The following is a 20593-nucleotide window of genomic DNA, read 5'->3' as shown; positions in this document are numbered from 1 at the left end:
CCAGAGCTTCGCTGTCGCGCACCCCGGTGACGCCACGGCCCAGAGTAATACCCACAGGACATCTGCCCGTGCAGCTAACTTAGCTGGAACCCAGCAGGGAAAGCCGCCCCCCATGCTGGCGTGCCCCCCATCCCCCCTACGGAATCTGGGACGGAGAGTCCCGCGCTGCTCGAGAGGGACAATTCCACTACGGTGGTGGCTTGAACGACTTGCTCGGGTGATGCATCCACCACCACCCATGCACTTGCACCTGCGCTTGCAGGAGCACCAGCATCCAAGACGACGTCGCGCGCTCCATTCTTTTTGGTATTTTGCCGTGCAGGGATGCTTGCTTGCTCCTCCGTTGGCGCCGGCATCTGGGAGGCCGACTGACAAGCGCGCACACCCACGGGGCATCATCTCGGACTTACACACGCAATGGAAACTAAAACCGCAGGGCGGCCACCACGCATCGATCGGCCACGCACTCCGTCACTCACTCACTGTCTTGATGGGCGGCGGATGGAGGAAGAGGCGTCCGCGTCCTCGACCGTCCGCCCTCTGTGTGTCTGTCTCGGCCGCCGTCGTGCTCCTCGTCGATCTCGTCTCGGCTTTTCCGTTCTTCTCGTCGCCCTCTCATCCCCTCCTCTGCCAAGTATCAAGAGAGCCGCTGGGGTTCATCACAGCCCGCAACCCCACGGAGCCGTTCCGCGCTCGCGCCCACAGACACACAGACGTGCCAACAGCCATGGAGAAACTCGATCGCCCGCCCGAGATCTGCACCGGGCACGCCTCTGTGCTCATCTTGGGGAAGCCCACAAACTCCGAAACAAGCTTCCCGTGCACATGGTTCAGCACGGCATCCTCAGCCGCACGCCACAACTCTCCGTTCTCCCGTCCGCGAGGGCGCGCGAGAGGAGACCAACACGCATCAGTCCGCCCTCCCACATACGCCCCTCGAGGCACGTTTGGACACATGCCCTTGCGCCGTGATGACTGACGCACACAAGTCACTTAGCTGCGAGAATGCTCTTGCATCTCTGTCCGCCGGAGGTGGTGATCTCTGCGTTCGCGTAGCCCCTCTTTCAAGCACGACCGGCAGTCCTTTGTCAGTGCTGAAACCCCCTCTCCATCTCCTCCTCGTCGTCCTCCTCCACAGACTGGCCCCCACCTCACCCAGACCCCGCAAGTCGACTTTCCCGCGGGCAGAGAGAACCCGTCCCATGTTTCTTGTCGAACGTGGGCGATCTGCCGTTTCTGCCGCCGGGATGAGTGCGCGAGGGGGGGCGAGGAAGCCCGCCGCCACCAGCTCACGGGCGTGTACTGGACCACCCGTCATGTAATGACCAGGTCCCTGGCATCACTCCAAGGGACCAAGGGCAAAAAAACCTCCGAGTCCCGCCGTAAGATGACGCAAATCTTCAAACTTCAGTTGTGCCGGGCCATCTTTGAGTTTCATGCTCGACCTCAGCCCTGCCGCGCCGGATGCTTTTGGCCTGCGCGCCCTTCCCTGCAAATGGCAGCAGCCCTCCATGTCTCTCCCTTCCCGCAGGGCTGGCAGCCCGCCCGGCGCGCCACCAGCAGGGTTTCATGTGCAGCGCAACTTACATAAATGTCCAACGCCAAAACGACGCCATGCGGCGGGTTCACGAGTCAAGGTCTCGGGCGCGACGGGTGAAAGAGACGGGGCAGCCAGCGAGGACCTCGGCTCGTGCTCCATTTTGCCTCACCGAGAGCGTCCACAGTGGTGCTGCCGGTTGTCCACGGATGCGTTTTCTTTCGCGAATATGCTGTGGAAGCGTCGGCTTGAGACGTGCTAACGAATTAGCCTGTTGGTTGGCGGCAAACTCCTTCTCGAAGCACATCCTTCCCGCCTGCTCACAAGTGTGGCGGCGGCTGATCGAGCGGCCTAGCTTGCCTGGGTGGTTGCCTGTGGTGGCTCTTCCAGGGGCTCCACGGTGGCGGCAACCAGCTCAGTGGACCAAAACCTCGGGCTGCATCACAGCGGAGGTTACCTTTACCAGCCGCTGTGGTGTACGGTAGCTGACCCATACTGGGCTCTGGCCCGGGGCGGCTCCAGGCTCCCTGTCCAATCCTCGTAGGGCTCTGACCCAGCAATCAGCCTCCCCCTGACGCCGCCCACGTCCAGGGATCCGCCAGGCGCTTCACTTGGTGCGCCCGCGCGAACCTGTCAGGTCGCCTAGCGCGTCCTGTGGTCGCCGTCCTGGCTTGCGCCGCGCCCAGGGACGCACCACTTGGGCGTCGTCTTCGCTGCTGTGGCTGCCGAGCCGGCGGCCGCTGGTTGCTGATCCATGATGCTGATGACGCCAGCCGCTGAAGAAAAAAAACCTCCCAGTGCCGCGCAGGACTTGCTGTGTGGGATTGGAAACATGGGCAAAATTGAGGCGTGGTGGTGGTGAAAGCCGGCGCCAGCGTCATGGTCTGCGCCCCGGCCGGCGGTTCCCATTTGGATCTTCCTCCGAGTTACCGGAGACTCTGGCCTGTGGCACAGCTTTCGATCACGAAGAGCGAGCGGCGATGGAGAGACGCCCCCCATCTCCATCCATTCGCACAGCTTTCTCAGTTGAGTAGCGCTATCATGAGACAGACGCCCGCATGTCTCGCATCGCCGTCCCGCGCGCAATGGCCGGCACGTCGTCGCCGTCGTCGTCGCATGTCAGTTGAAGGAGACTGCGCTTGCGCGCGACGACATGCCAGCAGGCACAGTGTTGCCGTGTCGCAAGCCGAATGCTCACTCACACCAGTCAGCTCGGGCAAAATGACAGACTTCTGGCCTCGTGGAACAAGTTGGTCGTTTGCTTGGCGATGCCGGTGGCGTTCCATGGGTGTTGGTCCGTCCGGGCAGGGCTTGTTGCTAATGATGCATGGCCGTAATCTCGAGGATGACACTGGACTCGTACGTCGTATTCACATCTCCCGGCAGGACGCCTCCGCCCGGACCGGAAGCTCACTCCAGCTCTTGCCGAGTGTCCCGGCGCTGAGGCATGCCTCATGCCGGCAGCCTGGCTCCACCGGCCGGCCGCCGAACTTGGACAACGCACGGGTTCGCGAGGCTCGTGCCGGCCATGGCCCTGGCAGGAGTCAGATGTCATTCGGCGGCTGCGTGGCTTCGAGCAAGGCAAGTGGTCCTCGTTGTTTCCAATGCCAGGAACCAACGGCTGGCTGACCAGCGTCGGAGCCAGCAGCTGCCCAGGCGACGAGGGTGGTCTCTCGGAGGAGGATAAAGCACGGAGTCGATGACATCTCCCGCTGGCATCAGCTGTCCGGGATCAATGTTGCGGGCGCCCGCCACGGTCGTGCGTCTCTAGCCAGTCCGAGAACGTGCCGGCGTGAATGATTCCTCACGGAGCGTGTCTGCTCCACGAGGCTTGCTCGGTCCACGACGTTGAAGTGGCTTCCCATGGCTGTTGCCTCGTGGGCCAAGTCCCCTTCATTCACCACCGCATTGCTTTGCTGGCCAACTACGAGTACTCCACAAGCTGGACAACGACGATGCGACGGGTGCGGGGAAGCTCACGATGAACCAACTGACCACCTCAGCTTCCAGCTGCGCTGAGGGGTGTCGGTGGTGGCGCGAGCCTCCTTCCAGAAAGCGCCCAGCGGCGTATTGAAACTCAATTTTCCACTCGCATTTCACCAGCATGCTTCGCAGGGCACGGGAGACATGGGAGGGGCGTCGCTGCCGGCGGCACCCGACAGGACCGCCGTCTTTGCCTTGACCCCAGATCCGGCACCGTGCAAAAGCCCGATGATTACCCCGGCGGTGGCCGGCCGGCCGGCTGGCAGCTTGGAATGGCGGCGGGTAAAAAGCAGTTTGGCGAAATGCCGAGCGCAGAACCGACCGACGACTTTCGGGGGCGGGCCTTGCCAGGCTGACACCCGAGCTGTAGAGACCAGGGCCCGTCGCCTCCAGTCCGCCATGTGCGCCTCGTAATAATAAACCGTGGAGCTCCACGGCAACAGGAGACCTGTCAGGCCAAGTGCCGCCGGTGCTCTGCAGCTGGACGGCGTGGCACCCACTAGCGCCTCGGGATGCTGTCCAAAAGGGCACGCGACTTGGACGCTTCAGGGCCCATCTTGCGCTTAAAGCCACGCCACTATATCCGCCTTGTAGGGCCGTCGACAGTGTCATCCCTGCTGATGGCTAAGTGCGCACAATCGTGCATGGCCGTATACCATGTGCGTGGATCGGATCAAAGGCAGCTGGACACTGGAATCGTCAGGACGTCTTGAGGGTCGTACCAGTACATTTACATGATACGGCGTTGGCGTACGTCTTAGTCAGAGAGCTCATTCCAGAGGGGGCGTGTGGCGGTCGTTGACATGACACAACTCCTCTGTGCACGTTGAGATTGAGCCATACTTCCCGTCGTTAGGAATCAGATGAATGTGTTTGACGGGGTGTTGATCATGACGGCGCCACCGTGCTCTCAGGAAGATCAGGCAAGGTATGTACTCCGTACTTGGTACCTGCTGCGGATATGTTTGGCAGACACGCTGATCAAACTACAACGTCATGGTATGCCGAGTACTAGCAAAACGAGGTTCGCATTTCGTCAACGTGCCCAGGCTGTCGATATTCGTGAGTACAGAGCAGCGTCCACTGACTGCTTGCTATGCTTTGTGCCACTGTGGTGGCAGTCCCGACTTCCTCCCTGCAGGTGGACAACAAGACCCAAGGTAGTGAGAGACGCAGGGGGCCAGGCGATTGCCCCTCCCCGGCAACCCACCCGTCGTCGGCTTCGTTGAGATGCGGCGCAGCCAGTCAGCGTTGACGAGCAGGTCATCGACCTCGTGGAACAAGCCCGCTTTGCGCCAAGGCCCACCCAAGACCTTCTTCCAACAGAGCCAGGAAAGCAGTGCTGTAATAGTCGGTATGCCACCTGTACGTATTCCGAGGGCAAGTAAAGCCATGCACCCAGCGAAGCTGAGATGGAATCCGCCTCCGTAAGCGGACAGGCCATGAGGCAGCGCCGCGCTGAAAGCTGAGGATTAAACATGGAGCGCCGAGTCGGCTCGAGGAGTAACAGGAATGGCGACATTCCGAAGGTGCCGTTCGGGGACTTTTCTCCCGCAGGTGGATCAAGTGTGTGTCTGGTTGCGAATGTTTCAGAGGCAGCCAGCGGGCGGCACCGCGGAATGAGTCCCGCCTGTCGCAGAGTGGAAGCGGGAACGCGCCGCTAAGCCATTGACCATGTCAGCCCCAGTAGGGCCTCCAATTGCGCTTCCAACAAGTCAGGGCCCCGTTCAGTTCCAATGCTTCGAACGCAAGAGTATCTCACTCGGTGCGACGCTTGCGTGGATCTCTGCAGGTCGGTTGTCGGCTCATGTGCCGACGAGGAGACGCTGGCCTCACGAGAGCTTGGCTTGCCCAGGTTGACCTCAGCCGACGAGCGTGCCGCCACAGAACCTTGTGTCCAAACCACGCCCAATCTTCCAGCGCCTCAAATCGTCGCGGGACCCTGGCCGCAGTCCCGGGTCGTCAGCGGATTTTGAGTTGCCATCTGCAGACCCTCCGGAAGGAAATGGCGCCCCCTTCCCCTCGCCCCCAGGACCAGAACTTAGGTGTCTGTGGCCATTCTCAAAAGTGCCAGTCGCCGGAATTGAAGGTGCCCGCCGCCCGACAAAGACGGGATGTGCCTGCTGGCGGGCGTTCAGCTTGGACCCTGCTCCTGCTGGCCTGCGGCCAAAAGCCGGCTATTTTCTCGCATCGCCCCAAGCCCTGTCCAAACGGCCAAGTTGAGAAGGAGCTTGCAGAATCCTTCAAGCGGGACTTCTATCGACGGTCTCCGAGTCTCCCGGAGTACGCGCAGGTGGCCTCGATGGGCCCGGGCCGTGGAACGCGCGCCTGCATTCAACGACGAAAGTAGGGCTGAGCACGACTGTGTTGGCTCGGCCGGCGTTGGATCAGTCGGGGCTCGGTTCCAATCTGGGGCCATGGCTCCGCTCTGGCCGGCCTTTGATGGTCGGTCCGTCTTGAGCGCGCTTTGGCTTGACCATTGACTGTAGTCTCGCGTACCTACACAGCCTCGCCGTCTTGTCTCACACGAGAGGTGAAAAAGCACTTGATGTCGCGGGCAGTGGAGGCGTGCATCTAGCGGCTGGGCGTTGAACACGATCTCATCCCACCAGCGCCTGTCGCGATTGTGAGGAAATAAAAAGCGGCGACTATGCTACCAAGTGAATATAGCGCACCGACTTGGACGCGTGGACAGGCCACCCTCGGAGCGTGGGAGGCATGGCCACTCGGCAAATGAGGGTGGCCAACTCGGCACCGTCGTCGGCAAGTCCCCTGACACACGGCCCGTCGTCGTGGGCAGACAGCAGCCTCCAGCGCCAGTTTCGTAAATAATGGCCATTCGCGTTGTGGTGGTGTCCCAGTTGGCTGAAGGAGACAACCTTCCCAACGGAGTAGTACTAGGTCCATGTATTTTGGCCCTTCCGGAATGTGCGGCCGGGTGGCCAAGGCCATGCTATTACCCTAGTGTCAATGGCTCATGATATCCCGGACAGCGACTTTGCTCGGCCATGTTGCTACCCACCTGCCTGCACATCGGCGGCGGCGGGGTTTCTGGGGAAGCGTCCAGGTGGACTCAGACGCGTCGTCGGTTGAGGCTTGGGGCCAAGCCAAGAGGCCACTGCTGGGCCGACGCTGCCTTTAGCTTCCCGCTCCCAAGACTGGCGACGGTGGCCCCCATGCAGTTTAATGGAGGCTGACCGGAGATAATATGCTTGGCCCCGACTATAGTATGTTCCTCCGTGCACAGGGACAGACTTGACAATGCTGGTTCTGTTATCGTAGCACGAAGTAATGCGGTCGTCCACTGATCGTTACCTGCGGTCGTGTGTCTCCAGTCTCATTGAACTCGCAGAGTCGCGTACCCACGGCGGCATATAGGTGCTTCGCAGGTGTCTCGCGGTTGCGGGGAGTGACTGCCGTCTCCCTTCCATCATGATCATGCGCACAGGCCAGCGTTCGGCATTCGTGTACGAAGTTTGTGAACGACTTGGGACGCGCGTGCACCCGGCTGAGTTACGGGTCTCCGTCCACGGGCCCGCATGGCATGCTGTGTAAGACATACCCAGTGCACTGCCGCTGTGGGCTGGAGCGCACGGTGAAGAGGGGGGCGGGGCCGACGCAGGGCTCGCCGCCGGAGCCACACATGCCACCTTTCGCAGTGCAACGCCCACTCCACCACCTATTCGTGGTTCTTGTACTTCGAACGACGCACTTGCCATGCTTGCGATCCTGCGCGGGACGATGTCTGCTTCCCCGGTTGCGCCATCTGGGCTGTTCATAAGTCAGGATCTGGTAACGACGAGGCCCGGCGAGGCACAGACCACGTCCGCATCAGGTCAACAGACGGCGTAGGTGGGCCAAAGCCGGCAGCCACAGCGACGGCACGCTGAAGCCGGAACCCAGGGCCCATACCGGCTCCATTGCGTCGAACAAACACCCGTGGTGCTTCTGGCTTCTGCCAGATCGCCCGTGTAGTCGTTAGATCAAGCCGGCTACCTCCAATCCCGGCCAGCCGCGCGGTGCACGCCACCAGGCGTTCAATCGTGCCGTAGCAATTGCGAGGATGGTGGCTGGTCTGAACAGGTCAGCGGCTGCTATTGCGAGAAGACGAGGGCCCCGTTGGGCTTCTCTCCTCCTTTGCTAGTCACGGTGATCGCTGATCCGGGCATTCTGATGACAAGCACGTCCGATCCATTGTTGATGCGGCTTCTTCGGAGTAAGACGCGCAATGTCTGAGGCGGAGAATGAATCGTGTCAGTTGTCCAGCTTGTTTTAGGCGCGCGGGAGCGTAAATCGAGCTCCGAGAGGCCTCGTAGATGGCGTGTGCTATGAGGTCGACAGCTCTTTCAACTCCATTAATAGATTGGCCTGCGCAATGAGCTGCGGATCGTTCAAGCCGGCATCCGCATCCCGCGCGGGACTGGATGACTGGGTAAATACGGCGCTGCGCCTGTCCAGACGACAGCAGATCAGCCTCGCGACGGCCACACCTGCACAACTCTGCACAAAACTAGGCGCCGAGCGCCACACCCCCTCCTCGACAAATCTACGGCACAGAGGTTGGTAGGGCTGAAGGCTGGAGTGGACTTGCCAACTTGCGTCCCGTTGGACAAAGGTTGCGGTGGAACGGTGCGGGACGGGTCTGAAACTAGTATTACCCAGTGCGTTTGGTGCTGTCTCGCCTCAGCCAACCAAAGCCTCGCTGCAGCTCGGTTCTCTGGTCTAGGCCTGCCAATCATGTCGTCGTCAGGCTCTGGTTTCGTCGGTTTTCAGCCGTGGAGCGACACACAACAGGTCCAAATCTGAAGTAGCTTCTTTGCCACCATCAGTGCGCTTCGGTCTGGCTGTTTAGACTTCACGAGTTGCTCGCCAGTTTCAGCAGTAGTTGGCTCAGATTACGCAACCCTGTTCCTGCGGGCGACCGCCTCCGTGTCAGCACCGGCTCGGCCATGTGCTGACTGTTCGCAGCTGGGCATGGGCATAACCTGGTATCCGCCTCGGATCCGAGGATGACCCCACCAAGATGGTCTCCGTGATAGGTTCTCGCTGTCAGTCCAGAAGGGGCAATCCTCGCATAGTTACGGATTTTGCCGTTGGTCGACTCTGTGGCCGAGTTAGCCCCGTCGCTTCTTGTTCCAAAACACCATCTGCGCGACTCATCTCGGAGGGAGGTTGTGCCAGTGCGTGGTCCTTGGCGCTCTTTACCAGCCCAGGCGTCGAGATCGAGACACTTGCACAGTTGCCGAAAGACAGCAGCTGGTGTCGCTGACTGCGCGGCCGATCGTGTGTGCGGGAATCTCGGGCTCGTCAGTGTTGGCCGGATGGCGACTCTCCTTCGCTTCGCCAGGTGTGTGCAGGACGCATGGCTGACATGCTTCCCACCTTCCAACCCCGGCTGTCAACGCAAACACTTTGATGCTTCTTTCGCGAGGCCAACTTTGTCGGCGGCGGCGGCTGGCGTAAGATAGACAGACCCCTTATTTCCCCGCTTGCTGGGGCGCAACTCCAGGGTTGCGAGCGACGGACTCCCACTGGTGCCAAATGTGGCCGGCTGCAGCCCTTAGCCTCGACATTGCTTGCCGGCCGGCAACTCTTCCCTCGTGGCTGACATTCTGTGACGGGCACCCTGGTCCCGCAACCTGATACTGGCGCCAGCGGACAACTGGACAGATGCAGATGCGGTCGCCATCATTGGCCAAAGAACAGACCTTTCAATTCCAGAACTCGTCAATGAGACTTTACTGTTCACATCGGTTGGACTGTGACTCGGAGGCGAAATGGATCCTCGAACATGGCTGCAGCTATAGCCTCGGGCGACCGAAGAACCTGTCACTGATGCTGGCCAACATTCGACTTGAGGGTTTTAATATTGTTGGGAAGCCTAGGTGGCGAGGCGCCACGAATGCCCAGAAGACGCAGTAGGGCTCGTTGTGATATCGTTTTGAGGCGTTGATAAACGGCCGCTTGCACACCAGTCTCGGCGAACGGACTTCGAAATTTGAAATCATGTTGTGCTTGATCGTGCTAGTTCCCATTCAGTCGACAATCGCATGTGTCCACGCCGCACACGGCCCTGAAAACAGACGTGGCGCGGGCCGGGTAAGCAATGACAACCCGTCATGTGTCGCCATCGAGACTGCTCTTGACGCCGGCCACTCAGTTTAGTGAGGTGCATGCACATGGCTTCTGCCTTGCCGTGGAGGGCTGAGACGGAGGCCGGATGCCCCTCGTCGACAACCACTGACGCAATGGGAGAAGCGCCAGGTCTCCACAAAGCTGAGTTGCTGGGAGTGGCCTTGGCTGCGGGCCAGATTTAGACGAGATGCCAGATTGACGAGGTGGAGGCCATGTGGAATTCGGGTTGGTTTTGAACCTGTGTACTTCCAGCCTTGCGCGGGAGCCACTGGATGAAGTAGGGAGGACAAGTCAGCCATGTGTTGACTCGTTCGGTCGATCCAGTTTGGCCAGGTCATGATTCGAGACAGTAGCTTGGCCTGTGCCGGTACACCAGCCTGCACCGTGTGCCGTGAGGCAGACGGCGCCAGTCTGCTGGTTCAGTCAACACCGTGCCGTTGAACCCAGATGGGAGGTGCCTCGGCGGCATCTCCACGCCTTGAGATTGCGAGACGAAGTCAATGGCAGACAAGCTCGAGCAACGGACTGCCAGCAGCAGCGGGCTCCGCTAGCCGCGAAAGTCACACCAAGTCCCTGGGTTTCCTGGCTTTGAGGGGCTTATTTCCACGGGCCATTTCCACGAGAAACTCTTTGTGGACAACGCCGAATGACGAGGCGGGGAAGGCAACGGTTCGGGCGCACCAGCGCCTCAGACCGCCTGGTCGGTGTGTTGTGCAGACCAAAGCATGCATGACCAACATCAGGAGCACTGGTGCAGCAACGGTTAAACGCGAGCGTGCGCCAAGCCTTTCCTCGGATCCCTATTCGTACCTCGGATACTATACGATGCAGGCGAGTCGACGGCCTCGAAGCGGCACTCTGACGCGCCTTACAGTCAGCGGCTCGGACACGGACAAGGCCACTTCCTAGCCGGGAAGTGGGCTCAAGGTTTCGGTCGGGTCAGCCCCAGCGGAGGCACGCGCAGCCGGGCCCTTGGATGGGGATTGTGCCATTGGGATGGGATGCGGACGTGGGAGGACTGCAGTTGGGAGGACTGAGGGGTGTGAGAGGGCGCGACCGGGTTGGTTGGCGCGCAGGGCTGGCTAGCTGCCTGGGGGTGTTCAGTGGAGACAAAGGGCAGCAGCGCTCGCAGGTGGTACCTGCCCGCGTGCCACCAGAGCCAGTACGTACCTACCTACCTCAAGTCCACCTGGGCATCCGTGGATGCAGTGCCCGGACAGAATGGAGGACGCCCTGGTGTGGCTGCTGACAAGGGTGACTGCCCTACACCCCCCTCTGGGACGGCGGCCCAATCGCTGAGGATACGCCCAGGGCCAGGGCCGGGCCAACAGTTGCTGTCCTGTCTGCAGGCTACCTTAGGTAGAGCACGCATCGACGGGATCCAGTGGGCAGCACAGGCCGCCGGCTGCGAGTATCGGGACGGGACCGGGACGCTCTGGCGCTGCTGGCCACTGCCGTCGTGTGGGCGATGCCATGAGGTGCATTGGAAGCTCGAAGTGTCCGTGCGGGCACACGCGGCGGCCCAGGCCACGAGGACGGGGGCCGGCCATTCAGGCCTCCCAGTGCTGGCCCCGGGGCACGCAAGACCGCCCGGCCTTCCAGGCTGTGCCCGCTCACCTCATCCCGTCGCAGCGGCCTTGGAGGCCCTTCCAAGAGGTGGTGGAGCCCCGCCCCCGGGCCCGGCGCGGCACCTCACCTCACGGCAGCAGAAGACGAACACGGAAACCCTGGACGAGGCAGACACCGGGGGAGGAGCAGGCGGAGGAGCAGGAGGGGACGTGGAGGATGAGGAGGGTCGCAAGTTCGTGGACCGGTGTTATGGCAGCAGCTCATCATGCCAGCAGATGCCGCCGCCGAGCCAACGGTGGCCCGCTCGTCATCCCACGCCAGGCCACAAAGCTCGTTCCAGGTCGCACCGCCTGCGCGTGCCAAGCAGCCCGCAAAACAGCACTGCCTCCGGCGGGAAATTGAGACGGCCACCTGAGTTCGCAAATCTCGGCATGGGTTTCGAATCCTGCGGGAGGCGTGCACAAAACGGGCAGAGGCAAGCAGTGGCTAGCTGGGATGCCTGGCATCCGTACCCGGCGCGCGAGCATGTTCTGTGCCTTGGCAGCCCAGTTGCACTCGTGGGCCCTGCGCTGCGCTGCGTTCCCTCCTGTCCAAGGGCGCCCGCGTCTGGTGCCTGCTGAGTGAGCTGGGGGAGCCGGGGCTCTCCAGGGCAGGTCACTGAGAGGACGGAACAGGGCCTGAAGACGCCCAGGGGTGCAGGTGGTGCAGGTGCAGGTGGTGCCGGACGGCCACCCGGGCCCTGGCCCATAACCCGGGCTGCTGACACCCTGGAGAGTCGACGACCCTCCCGTCTGGTTCCCAGGCTTCGCTCCTCAGGCGGCTCCATCCAATGCTCGCCCACTCCTCCACCGATCCGGCAACCCGTCAACGAGAGTGTGAATGAATGACCTGCCATGCCACTTGAGCTTCGAACAAGGTCGGCTGGCCGGCTGGCTTGCTTCCTGGCCGTCTGTCGGCCGCAGTGCCTGCCTGTCTGCCTTTCTGTTCCATTGCCTGGCAACAGGTAACAAATACCCTTTACCCTAGCCAGGCGCGGGCGGGCGAGGAGAGCTCTGACCAACGGGCAGCAGCCACCTCCCCTCTTTTAAGGCTGCTGGCTGCTGGCTGCTGGATGGTGCTGTGCGGTGCGGTGCAGCTGCGTCGGGCCATCAAGCCATCAATGCACAGCTCGGCTCTTCGCTTCTTCGCTTTCGGCCGCTGATCGAACCGTCGATGGGATCTACATGCCTACCTGCAGGCCAGACCAGACCACGACGACGCACGTTGCGCTTGCGACAGAGCTGCCACCTGCCGTCTGCGCCACGGCCGCCGACTCGCCAGCGTTCTGCGCCCGGTACCTCGAGTCCTCACCTGCGGCACTCTGAAGCTTCTCCTCTCGGAATAACATCACGCTCGCCAGGCGCCCAAGGCAGACGGAGAGCCAAGGAGCGGCATCGACGAGCGAGGCACAAGAACAGCACGAGTCGAGGACCGCCACGGCCAAGTCTGGAAGCACACCTCGCCTCACAAACCTCACACGCCTTTCGTCCGCCGCCAAACAAGGCACTCCGGGCAGTGCCCGTACTGGTACATCCGGACAGTGCCCCGTCCCATCCCATCCCATCCCATCCCATCCCATCCCATCCACATCCCAGCCAGCGCCAGGCCATCCGCCTCCATCCCACCCCCATTCGCATCCCCTCCTCCCATCCTCCCCCCCCCTCCCCTTGGCTCTCGTCCCGGCCCCAGCCAGCCCAGCCCAGCCCAGCCCAGCCCAGCCAAGTCCCCTCCCCCCCAAAATCCCCAAGGCGCATCTCGACACACGCCTCTCCATTTCGCCGTCCACCCCGTCGTCGTCGTCGTCGTCACCCTGTTGGTACGGTCCGCACTCCTCAGGTACTTCGCTTCGTACCAGAGCCCCCCGGTCTGCTCCACTCGCCAAACAACAAAAACGTCGTCCCCTCCGCTAAAGCTTACCTTATCCCGCTGCAGCACTTACATATACTTGGTGCCGCTGCCGCATGCCATCGCCGGCTCTGCCCTCGACTCCTCCGCCAACTACCTCGACTTGCTGCTACCCGTGCAACTCGAGCGCCGTTTTCTGTTATTCTTCCATTCTCCTTCCTCTTCTTGCAGATTCTTCTTCGTCCTTGGCTCCCGTGCCTATTCACTCGTCCCATTGCCGTTTTGGCGTGCCTTTCGACGATACGGATACCCCGAAGCTGTCGCCACCTCCAAGACTTCGCTCGAGTCAGACCCAACCATCGATACCTGCACCCGCACGACTCAGCCGCTGCCTCTGGCCGACATCGCCGCCGAACGGTTCGATGACGAGCCCTGCGTCGTAATTGCGTCCGCCTTCCACACCCTGGCCTCGCAGCCCCGGTGTATCTCCAGCTGCCTCGGTAGCCACTGCACCGGCCTCGTGTTGGATACAAACCCTGTATCTGCTTCTTGGCCAACGAAACCTTTACCATGGCGTTCCCGCCACAATACCGGGAGCCCGCTCCCACACTTCCCAGTATTATAGCCCCCGGGCCAGGACGTTATCGAGCACACCACGACATGCCTTTCGGACGAAGTCCTGCCATGTCTATACCAGGCCTCGACATGCGAGACGACGTGCCGCCCCCTCTTCCTCCGCCCCGAATCCTACCCTTTGGTGATAGCCCCCATCCGTCGGAGCATACGAGAAGGGACAGCCGAGACTACAACGCTTCGTCGTCCTTCGCCAGCGGCTACGGCAGCATGGCTTCTTCTCACGCGGATGATCGCCCGAGTTTCAAGAGACGGGACACCGGCAGCACCGCCAATGGCGACGAAGGTTACGCCAGTTATGCCTCCACTGACAGGTACGGCACCGCTGCTTCGTCAAAACGAAGCGGCCAGTCCGCGGCCAACAGCAGCTTGAAGACTGACAATCCGCTAGGTCTCGTGATTCGGTGCCGACTGAGTTTGGACTGCATCACAGCAAGTTCCACTTCCAGTCGCCCGCTGACATCCACACGGACAACATCTTGAAGAAGCTGGATCCCATTCGGAGCGCGGAAAAGTCGCCGCCGCGTTCGCTATTGACGTCGTCCGTCAGTGATCTGCCCAGAAGACATCCCGACCCGCGGACGCGACCGACACTGAACATGCCCGTGCAGCTGCCAATACATAGCCGCCAGGCGATGCTCGATTCTCCCGCCAGCCGATTCTCAGACAGCCCGCTTTACTCGGCCGCATCTCCTCGGCCCATGCCGTTCCACCACAGCCCCGTCGACCAGCGCCTGCACCCCGACACGTCAGACGTGGACCGGTCGCCGAGGGCACGAACATGGAGAAACAATAGCGACGACGCCACGTCTACTCAGGGGAGTTACGAATTCACTGGAGCAGAAGACATGGAGATGGACGACGCCGCTTCTATCAAGCGCCTGCATCTGGATGACTCCTACGCCTCTGTTGGCCAGAAGCGCCGGGCTGCCAGCCCACCGCCCGAAGAGATGCTGCTCCATGGCGTTTCCGGCCAGAGCGATGCCGTCCGCCGAAGGGACATTGGTTCGAGAGGCTCCCCCACGCCGAGGTTGACGGTGATACCCCAAGGCTCCTCTTCATCGTCCATGTCCCCGGCTGCGGTGTCGCGCTCAAACTCGTACATCTCGTCAGCTTCGATGCCGCCCTTGTCTGGCAATTCATACGGCCGTCGCTCCCCTGGTGGTACATCACCAGGAGGCCTCTCCCCGACATCGTGCAGCTCTCCTTATACAACACCGGCTTCCTTGACGCAAAGCCCCCGGACATCCATCTCCGGGCGGGGCGGCGCGCACGCTCGGACGACCTCCGGCGCGAGTCCCAGAAAATTGACGGAGATTCAGAAGCCGAGCGGCACAAAGCTGCAGGGATTTTACATGTGCGAATGTTGTCCGAAGAAGCCCAAGAAGTTTGAAACGGCGGAGGAGCTCGCGTAAGTCGTCCATTATTCGCAGATGCTTTGGCCCGACAATTGCTGACTGCGTGCGCGGATAGTGCCCACGAAGCTGAGAAGCAGTACGAGTGCTCTTTCTGCGGCAACCGCTTCAAGAACAAGAATGAGGCCGAGCGCCACCAGAACTCCCTGCACGTTCGCCGGCATTCTTGGTCTTGCTCAGCGCTGTCTGGGTATGACCGGGCCTTTCACGATTCGACCAGCCGTCCCGGAGAGATTGATACTTGCGGCTACTGCGGGGAGGAATTCCCGAGAACCGGCTGCGCCATGGGGAGCGGCATCGGTGGCCACCCTCCCAGGCATGCCACGGAGCAGGATTGGGAAGAGCGGATCCGACATCTTCAGGACGTGCACAAGTTCAGGGAGTGCAACTCGGCCAAGAAGTTTTACAGGGCGGATCATTTCCGGCAGCATCTCAAGCATAGCCATGCTGGGACCAGCGGGAAGTGGACCAACATGCTGGAGAATGCGTGCATGGTGGAGGAAGACCCGTCGCCTCGGTGAGCGACTACGAACAAAGGACAGCAAGGGATTCGAATTCGCATTGCATGCCGTCTCGGGAAGTGCGGCGAGTTGCACGGCATGCCATTCCGCTTCGAGGACACGAATTTACGACAACTGATTTCAAGGCGTAACGGCAACATTGGGAAGGCGCTCAAAGAACATGCGCCTTGGGTTTGGCAACACATACCCCCTCGTATGAGGCAAAGAGAGCTCAGACGGAGGCATCGACATGATTCCTTTTATTTTTTTTTTGGTTTGCCCACTCCGGGCAAGGTCCGACTGGGAGAGAGGAGTGCTGGATGTTGGATCTGCTAGTCGCGTGGCAGGACAGGGACTTGGCAGGATATGGATGGGTCTGCATGGCGAGACGGGCTTGTGATTCGGCATTCTGGGGTATGCGGTGAGAGACCCGCAGCCGCAGGAGGTCAAACGGGTCAGCCCACAGGAGATTCGGGCTTTGCGCAAGCCCGAGGCCGCAGGCGGTTGGGATTCCGAACCGACCTGCTATGCCCCTCTCAACAGGGCGGGATCCGGCGGGGAAATGCTGCGGTTGTCAGAACAGTTCACTAACGCGCCCGAAGAGTGCAACAATGGTAGCTTTTCGCTGATCACTGTCGAGAGATGTGTACAGAACTTGCCCTGTCGATGAATGTTGCATGCACAATGGTAGAACGTTGAGCCGATCTGACGCGTCCCGCCCCTCCATGTCGAAGAACAGTGCCGGCACATTATGTCATGGGCAGCATCAATGGGCCGCCAAGTCATGTTTCGACCAGAGGGGAGTGCGCCCGAGTCAACGGTGGCGGCGAACGGGGTGCTGGGAATTGTGCGTGGCGTCGGCAGCACAGGACTCTTCCTTCAGTTCAGGTTTTTCCACCACGGCACCAATCACCAAGTTCCTCGGTGGCTGTGCGGCTGCATTTGGGCTGAAGCAGCGACCCCTGCATGGCCTGGGCACGTCGCCTGGCAAGGTTGTCCGTCGTTCGCCCAGTTCGCAACGTACGTGGCTGGATGAATTGGGTGGCGAGAGGATAGCGTCATGGGCATCAGGGCGGGTGGTGGGACTCAACTTTTGTCCACTCCTGGCGGCGATGGGGTCCGTGACGATCACTCGTCTTCGACATTTGATAATAGCATGACTGACGCCATGTGTTCTCGCTTGTTTCACGTTTCCGTGACAAGGGGCCCACGGGAGAATGCGTGCGTGCGAGTCCTACGCGAAGAGCAGCGGGGAGCCAAACCCCTTGGGCCTTGAGCCCCCGCCCTCGTTTACCGACCACTTGCCGTGACGAAAAGACCGATTGAGCAAGCAGGTCACAATAGCGACATAACTCTCTGCGGATCGGTGGCCTGCCGGTCGGTTTCTGGCATAACCGAGCCGGTGGGCGGGCGGGCGGGCGGACTCCGCTAGGGGCGGGCTTTGTTCGTATGCACTCGAACGTAGGTAAGTTAGTATGTGCATGGGTTCGGTGTTAGCGTTTCTTGGAGGCCGCCTCCCAAGCTCAGCTGCCGTCGGATCACAGCCGACGCAGACCTGACGCTGACGAAGATGCCGTAGCCCCATCCCATACTCTCAGGTGTGCCAATACGGACTTCCCGCTCTCAGTTTCTTGCAGTCGCCCTGGAAACGATTAGCACGTGACTATCCGTACTCTGTCATGTACTTACCGCTGTCGAGATGCCATACACAAGCCTTTGATGACGGGTATAAAGTAGAGCCAGCGCATCAGTTGCGGCTGAGGTATCATTGATCAGAGTTGAGCTCACCAACGTCGTGAAGCAGAGAGTCATGAATATGTCCAACCGCATTGCAAATCGGCCCGTTGGCCACTTCCTCTTACATCTCTACTGCTGATTCAGTCGTGCGCAGGGAAGAAATGGGGCCCCTTAGGAGACAATTCAGTAATTTCTTGAATTCATGTTGCTACCCGCCCTTTTATGTCGTCAAGGCAGCAGCAAAGAGTTATTTCTGCGTGACATCGGAGTCGTAACGAAAGGCGAAAGCGTTTGTCAAAATTGGAAGCCTGATCACGTATAAAGCCACCATCAAGAGTCTGCTCTTAGGAGCAAGTTAGCGACAGCTTTCTCTTCGCGGCACTGACTGCTCCTATTCCATACACACTCCATCCGAACCCTCTCAAGATAGCACCAAATGAATTTCGGCAAGCTTCTCCTCCTCGTCGCCGTCTATGGCCTCGGCAGCGAGGCCACCGACAAGACATGCGTGTGCTTGAACCACCAGAAGCAGAACGTGGGGGACGCGACTGAGAGGTGCTGCAACTACGCGCAGAAGGCGGATTTGGGCCGCGCCTATGTGCCGAGCAGCAGGAAGTGCCGCTTCGACCGCATGAACCAATGGCCGTTCGCCAGCTGCTGTGAGAGCTACGTGGCACAGTCGTCCTGCCTTGAATAAGTCCCGCGCCAAGCTGGCAATTGGGGCTCGTGAGTCTCAATTATTGTGATGGAATCTGGAGTTATGTTGGAGGTATCTTGCGACGATGAATCGAAACTGTGGTTCGGCGAGTATTGCAAGGAGAAAGATAGAATGTGAAGAATGGTTGGCTCAGTTGGGGCGAATTGTCGACATGTGACAAATGTGCTGTAGGCAATTGGGATACAATCATCTGTTGGGCGAGATGTCGACGAATATTGGCCAATGGACTGAGATTCGTCATCTGTTTTGGCTGAAACAGGGGAGAGCATTGACGTTTCTAGTCGCAGCCCAGGGGCTGCTGGAGATCCGTTTACAATCTTCTGTATAGGCTACACACACCTTGATGTACCGAACGCAGGTTTACATATCATAATGGAAACCCAAGCTTGGTTTGATTGAGAGTCTTTTACGCGCGGCAAATAAGAGACAACCTGGACTGCAGGTCTCAATAAGAGACGAGCCCACGCTCGCCTCGATAACCTTGATCGTCATGCCTGCTCGCACAGCCGCTGCTATGTTGCTGTCCACGTTTTATACCGCCAGCGCGGCACTTCTCTGCGAGGCCGTCATCGCCGCAGCCACGCCGACTCGCGCAGGCTCGCCGCAAGACGCAACCCTTGAAGCTCGCGGACACCCTCTCTTCAAGAGCCCCTCGTGTACTTACCGCATCGAATGCCCCGAGAGGGTGGTCCAGGACGTAATCCTGTACCAGAAATGCATGGCTCAAGGAGAATGCGACGGCTACCAGTATATAGCCACCTGCGCGGAGAAGTGGAAGCCCAAATGCGCCGACTGCAAATGCTTCAAATCCAACGAGTGGTACTGGGAGCCGACAGAAACTACTGCGAAGTACATGGGCCTTGTCTATCAAATCCCCCACCCTGAAGCACGAACGGATGGCTGACCACGGCAGTGCAGTGTCCCACGGCCCGCAACGTTTGTACCTCGTACGATATAGCCGACGGCCCGGGGAAGTGTAGATGCGGAGTTGCAAGAAGAGGAAATTCGTGTGGCAACTGGCAACCCACATCCCGAGGCCGCTGACGACGAGTCCCCCGCCAAGCATCCAACCACGAGAGGCGCTATTGTCAACTGGCGGGCGGGCCGGCCGAGCCTCATTGTCCGCGGGAAGTTCGTGGCCCGGGGGGGCAGGGAAGGAAAAAAGTCAATCGTGGCCCGCTGGGAACGGGGTTTTGTTTGTTCATGCTTTGGGCTTGCGAAGCGTGCCTTAGCACGGGGCGTTTTCGCCACTCGTGGGGGAGGGATGGAGAGAGGGAGGGCAGCCACAAAGCACGCCCGCCTTGTTCGCGGATAGTGGCCCTCGAGAAAGTACTCGTACTTGGACTTCTTGTGTGCACCCATCCACACCATGTGCCTAAAAGTGAGTTTGGCAGCGGCATCTCGGCAGGCAAAGGCTGGCGGGCGGGGGGTGTTAAGGCCACAGGGCCAGCACCGGGGTTTGGGCCGGGGTGGGATGCCGGGGCTGAAAGTGCAGGGTCATGGAGGGGAGTGTAAGTGTGCCTCATGGCACAGGCATGCGTGTCGCTGGCACATTCGGGTTTGCCGTTCTGACGAAGAGATGGATAGGCGTGGGGCGTGTGTCTTGTTGTGGTTTAGAGACGATGTGCTTCGGGCGCCAGCGCGAGAAAGACTGCTGGGCATGGATTGTTTGGCGATGCTCGGCATGGTGTCCCTGCAAGTGTGTCCGTCCACGAACCATGGATCGCGACCATAAGGCACGATTGCGCGTGGGAGCTTGCGGCTGCTAGCCGCCCGAACAAGGCATACTCTGGACGGCACACATCTCCTGTTTGCCTCCAGCGACATGTATTCGTCGTATCAGAGCGTCGCAGGGACATGAAGCACGGCGTATTGCCCACGAGCCGCTTTCATTCCGGCGCCACTCCGTGCTGGACGGCCAGCATGAAAAGCGACAACACAACCCCGAAACAGCCCGCCGGGGTATCGCGCAGTTTGTCGCGGTCGGCAAATATGCCAGCCACGGCGTGGAAGTTTGCGGTCCGTCCTGGTGTTGCCGACTTCCCGGGGTCGAGGAACGCCGTGTGGCGCACCGCCGCCATGTCACCGTCGACATTCCACAGGATCGCGAAGCGGCATCTGGTATGGCATCCACTTCTTGAAGCGGCCTTTATCCCGCGGGTTGGGGAAGCAATCGATCACGTTGATGTGACAAGCATGTATTATGTAGGGTCTTGGCCTATGCGTCGCCAGTTGGACCCATCCGCACCAAACGTAGTTCCCCGGAGCGCTCTTGCACTGCACACCGCACATCTCGTTCGGGAAGCAGTTGGCGAGAGCGAGCAGTGGCTCCATTTCGTCAGCCTCAAAAAGCGCCGTGAACCTGTCCGGCCATCCTGGGTACTGGGATGCTCCCCGTGTGGCGCCCGCGGGATCGTTGGGCGCGGGTCTTTGCCGAGTTTCATCACGCTGGCTGGGCGTGTAACTGCTGGCGAGTCTCTCT

The 20593-nt window shown here is 60.4% G+C and overlaps 1 protein-coding gene across 1 annotated transcript; it reads left to right on the top strand.

Annotated features, from left to right (window-relative positions):
- Positions 1-13768: 13768 nt before the first annotated feature.
- PLICBS_007575 (uncharacterized protein) lies at positions 13769-15677 on the top strand (the record flags this gene model as incomplete). The annotated part of the gene is made up of 3 exons (XM_018321018.2): positions 13769-14055; positions 14133-15152; positions 15215-15677. 3 exons carry the CDS (start codon positions 13769-13771, stop codon positions 15675-15677), a joined length of 1770 nt encoding a protein of 589 aa, XP_018180915.2.
- Positions 15678-20593: the final 4916 nt, after the last annotated feature.

The sequence above is a fragment of the Purpureocillium lilacinum genome, assembly GCF_023168085.1.
Source record: "Purpureocillium lilacinum CBS 284.36 DNA, scaffold_5, whole genome shotgun sequence".
NCBI lineage: Eukaryota > Fungi > Ascomycota > Sordariomycetes > Hypocreales > Ophiocordycipitaceae > Purpureocillium > Purpureocillium lilacinum.
The sequence above is the reverse complement of the archived record's forward strand: the minus strand, read 5'-3'. Positions and strand labels throughout refer to the sequence as shown.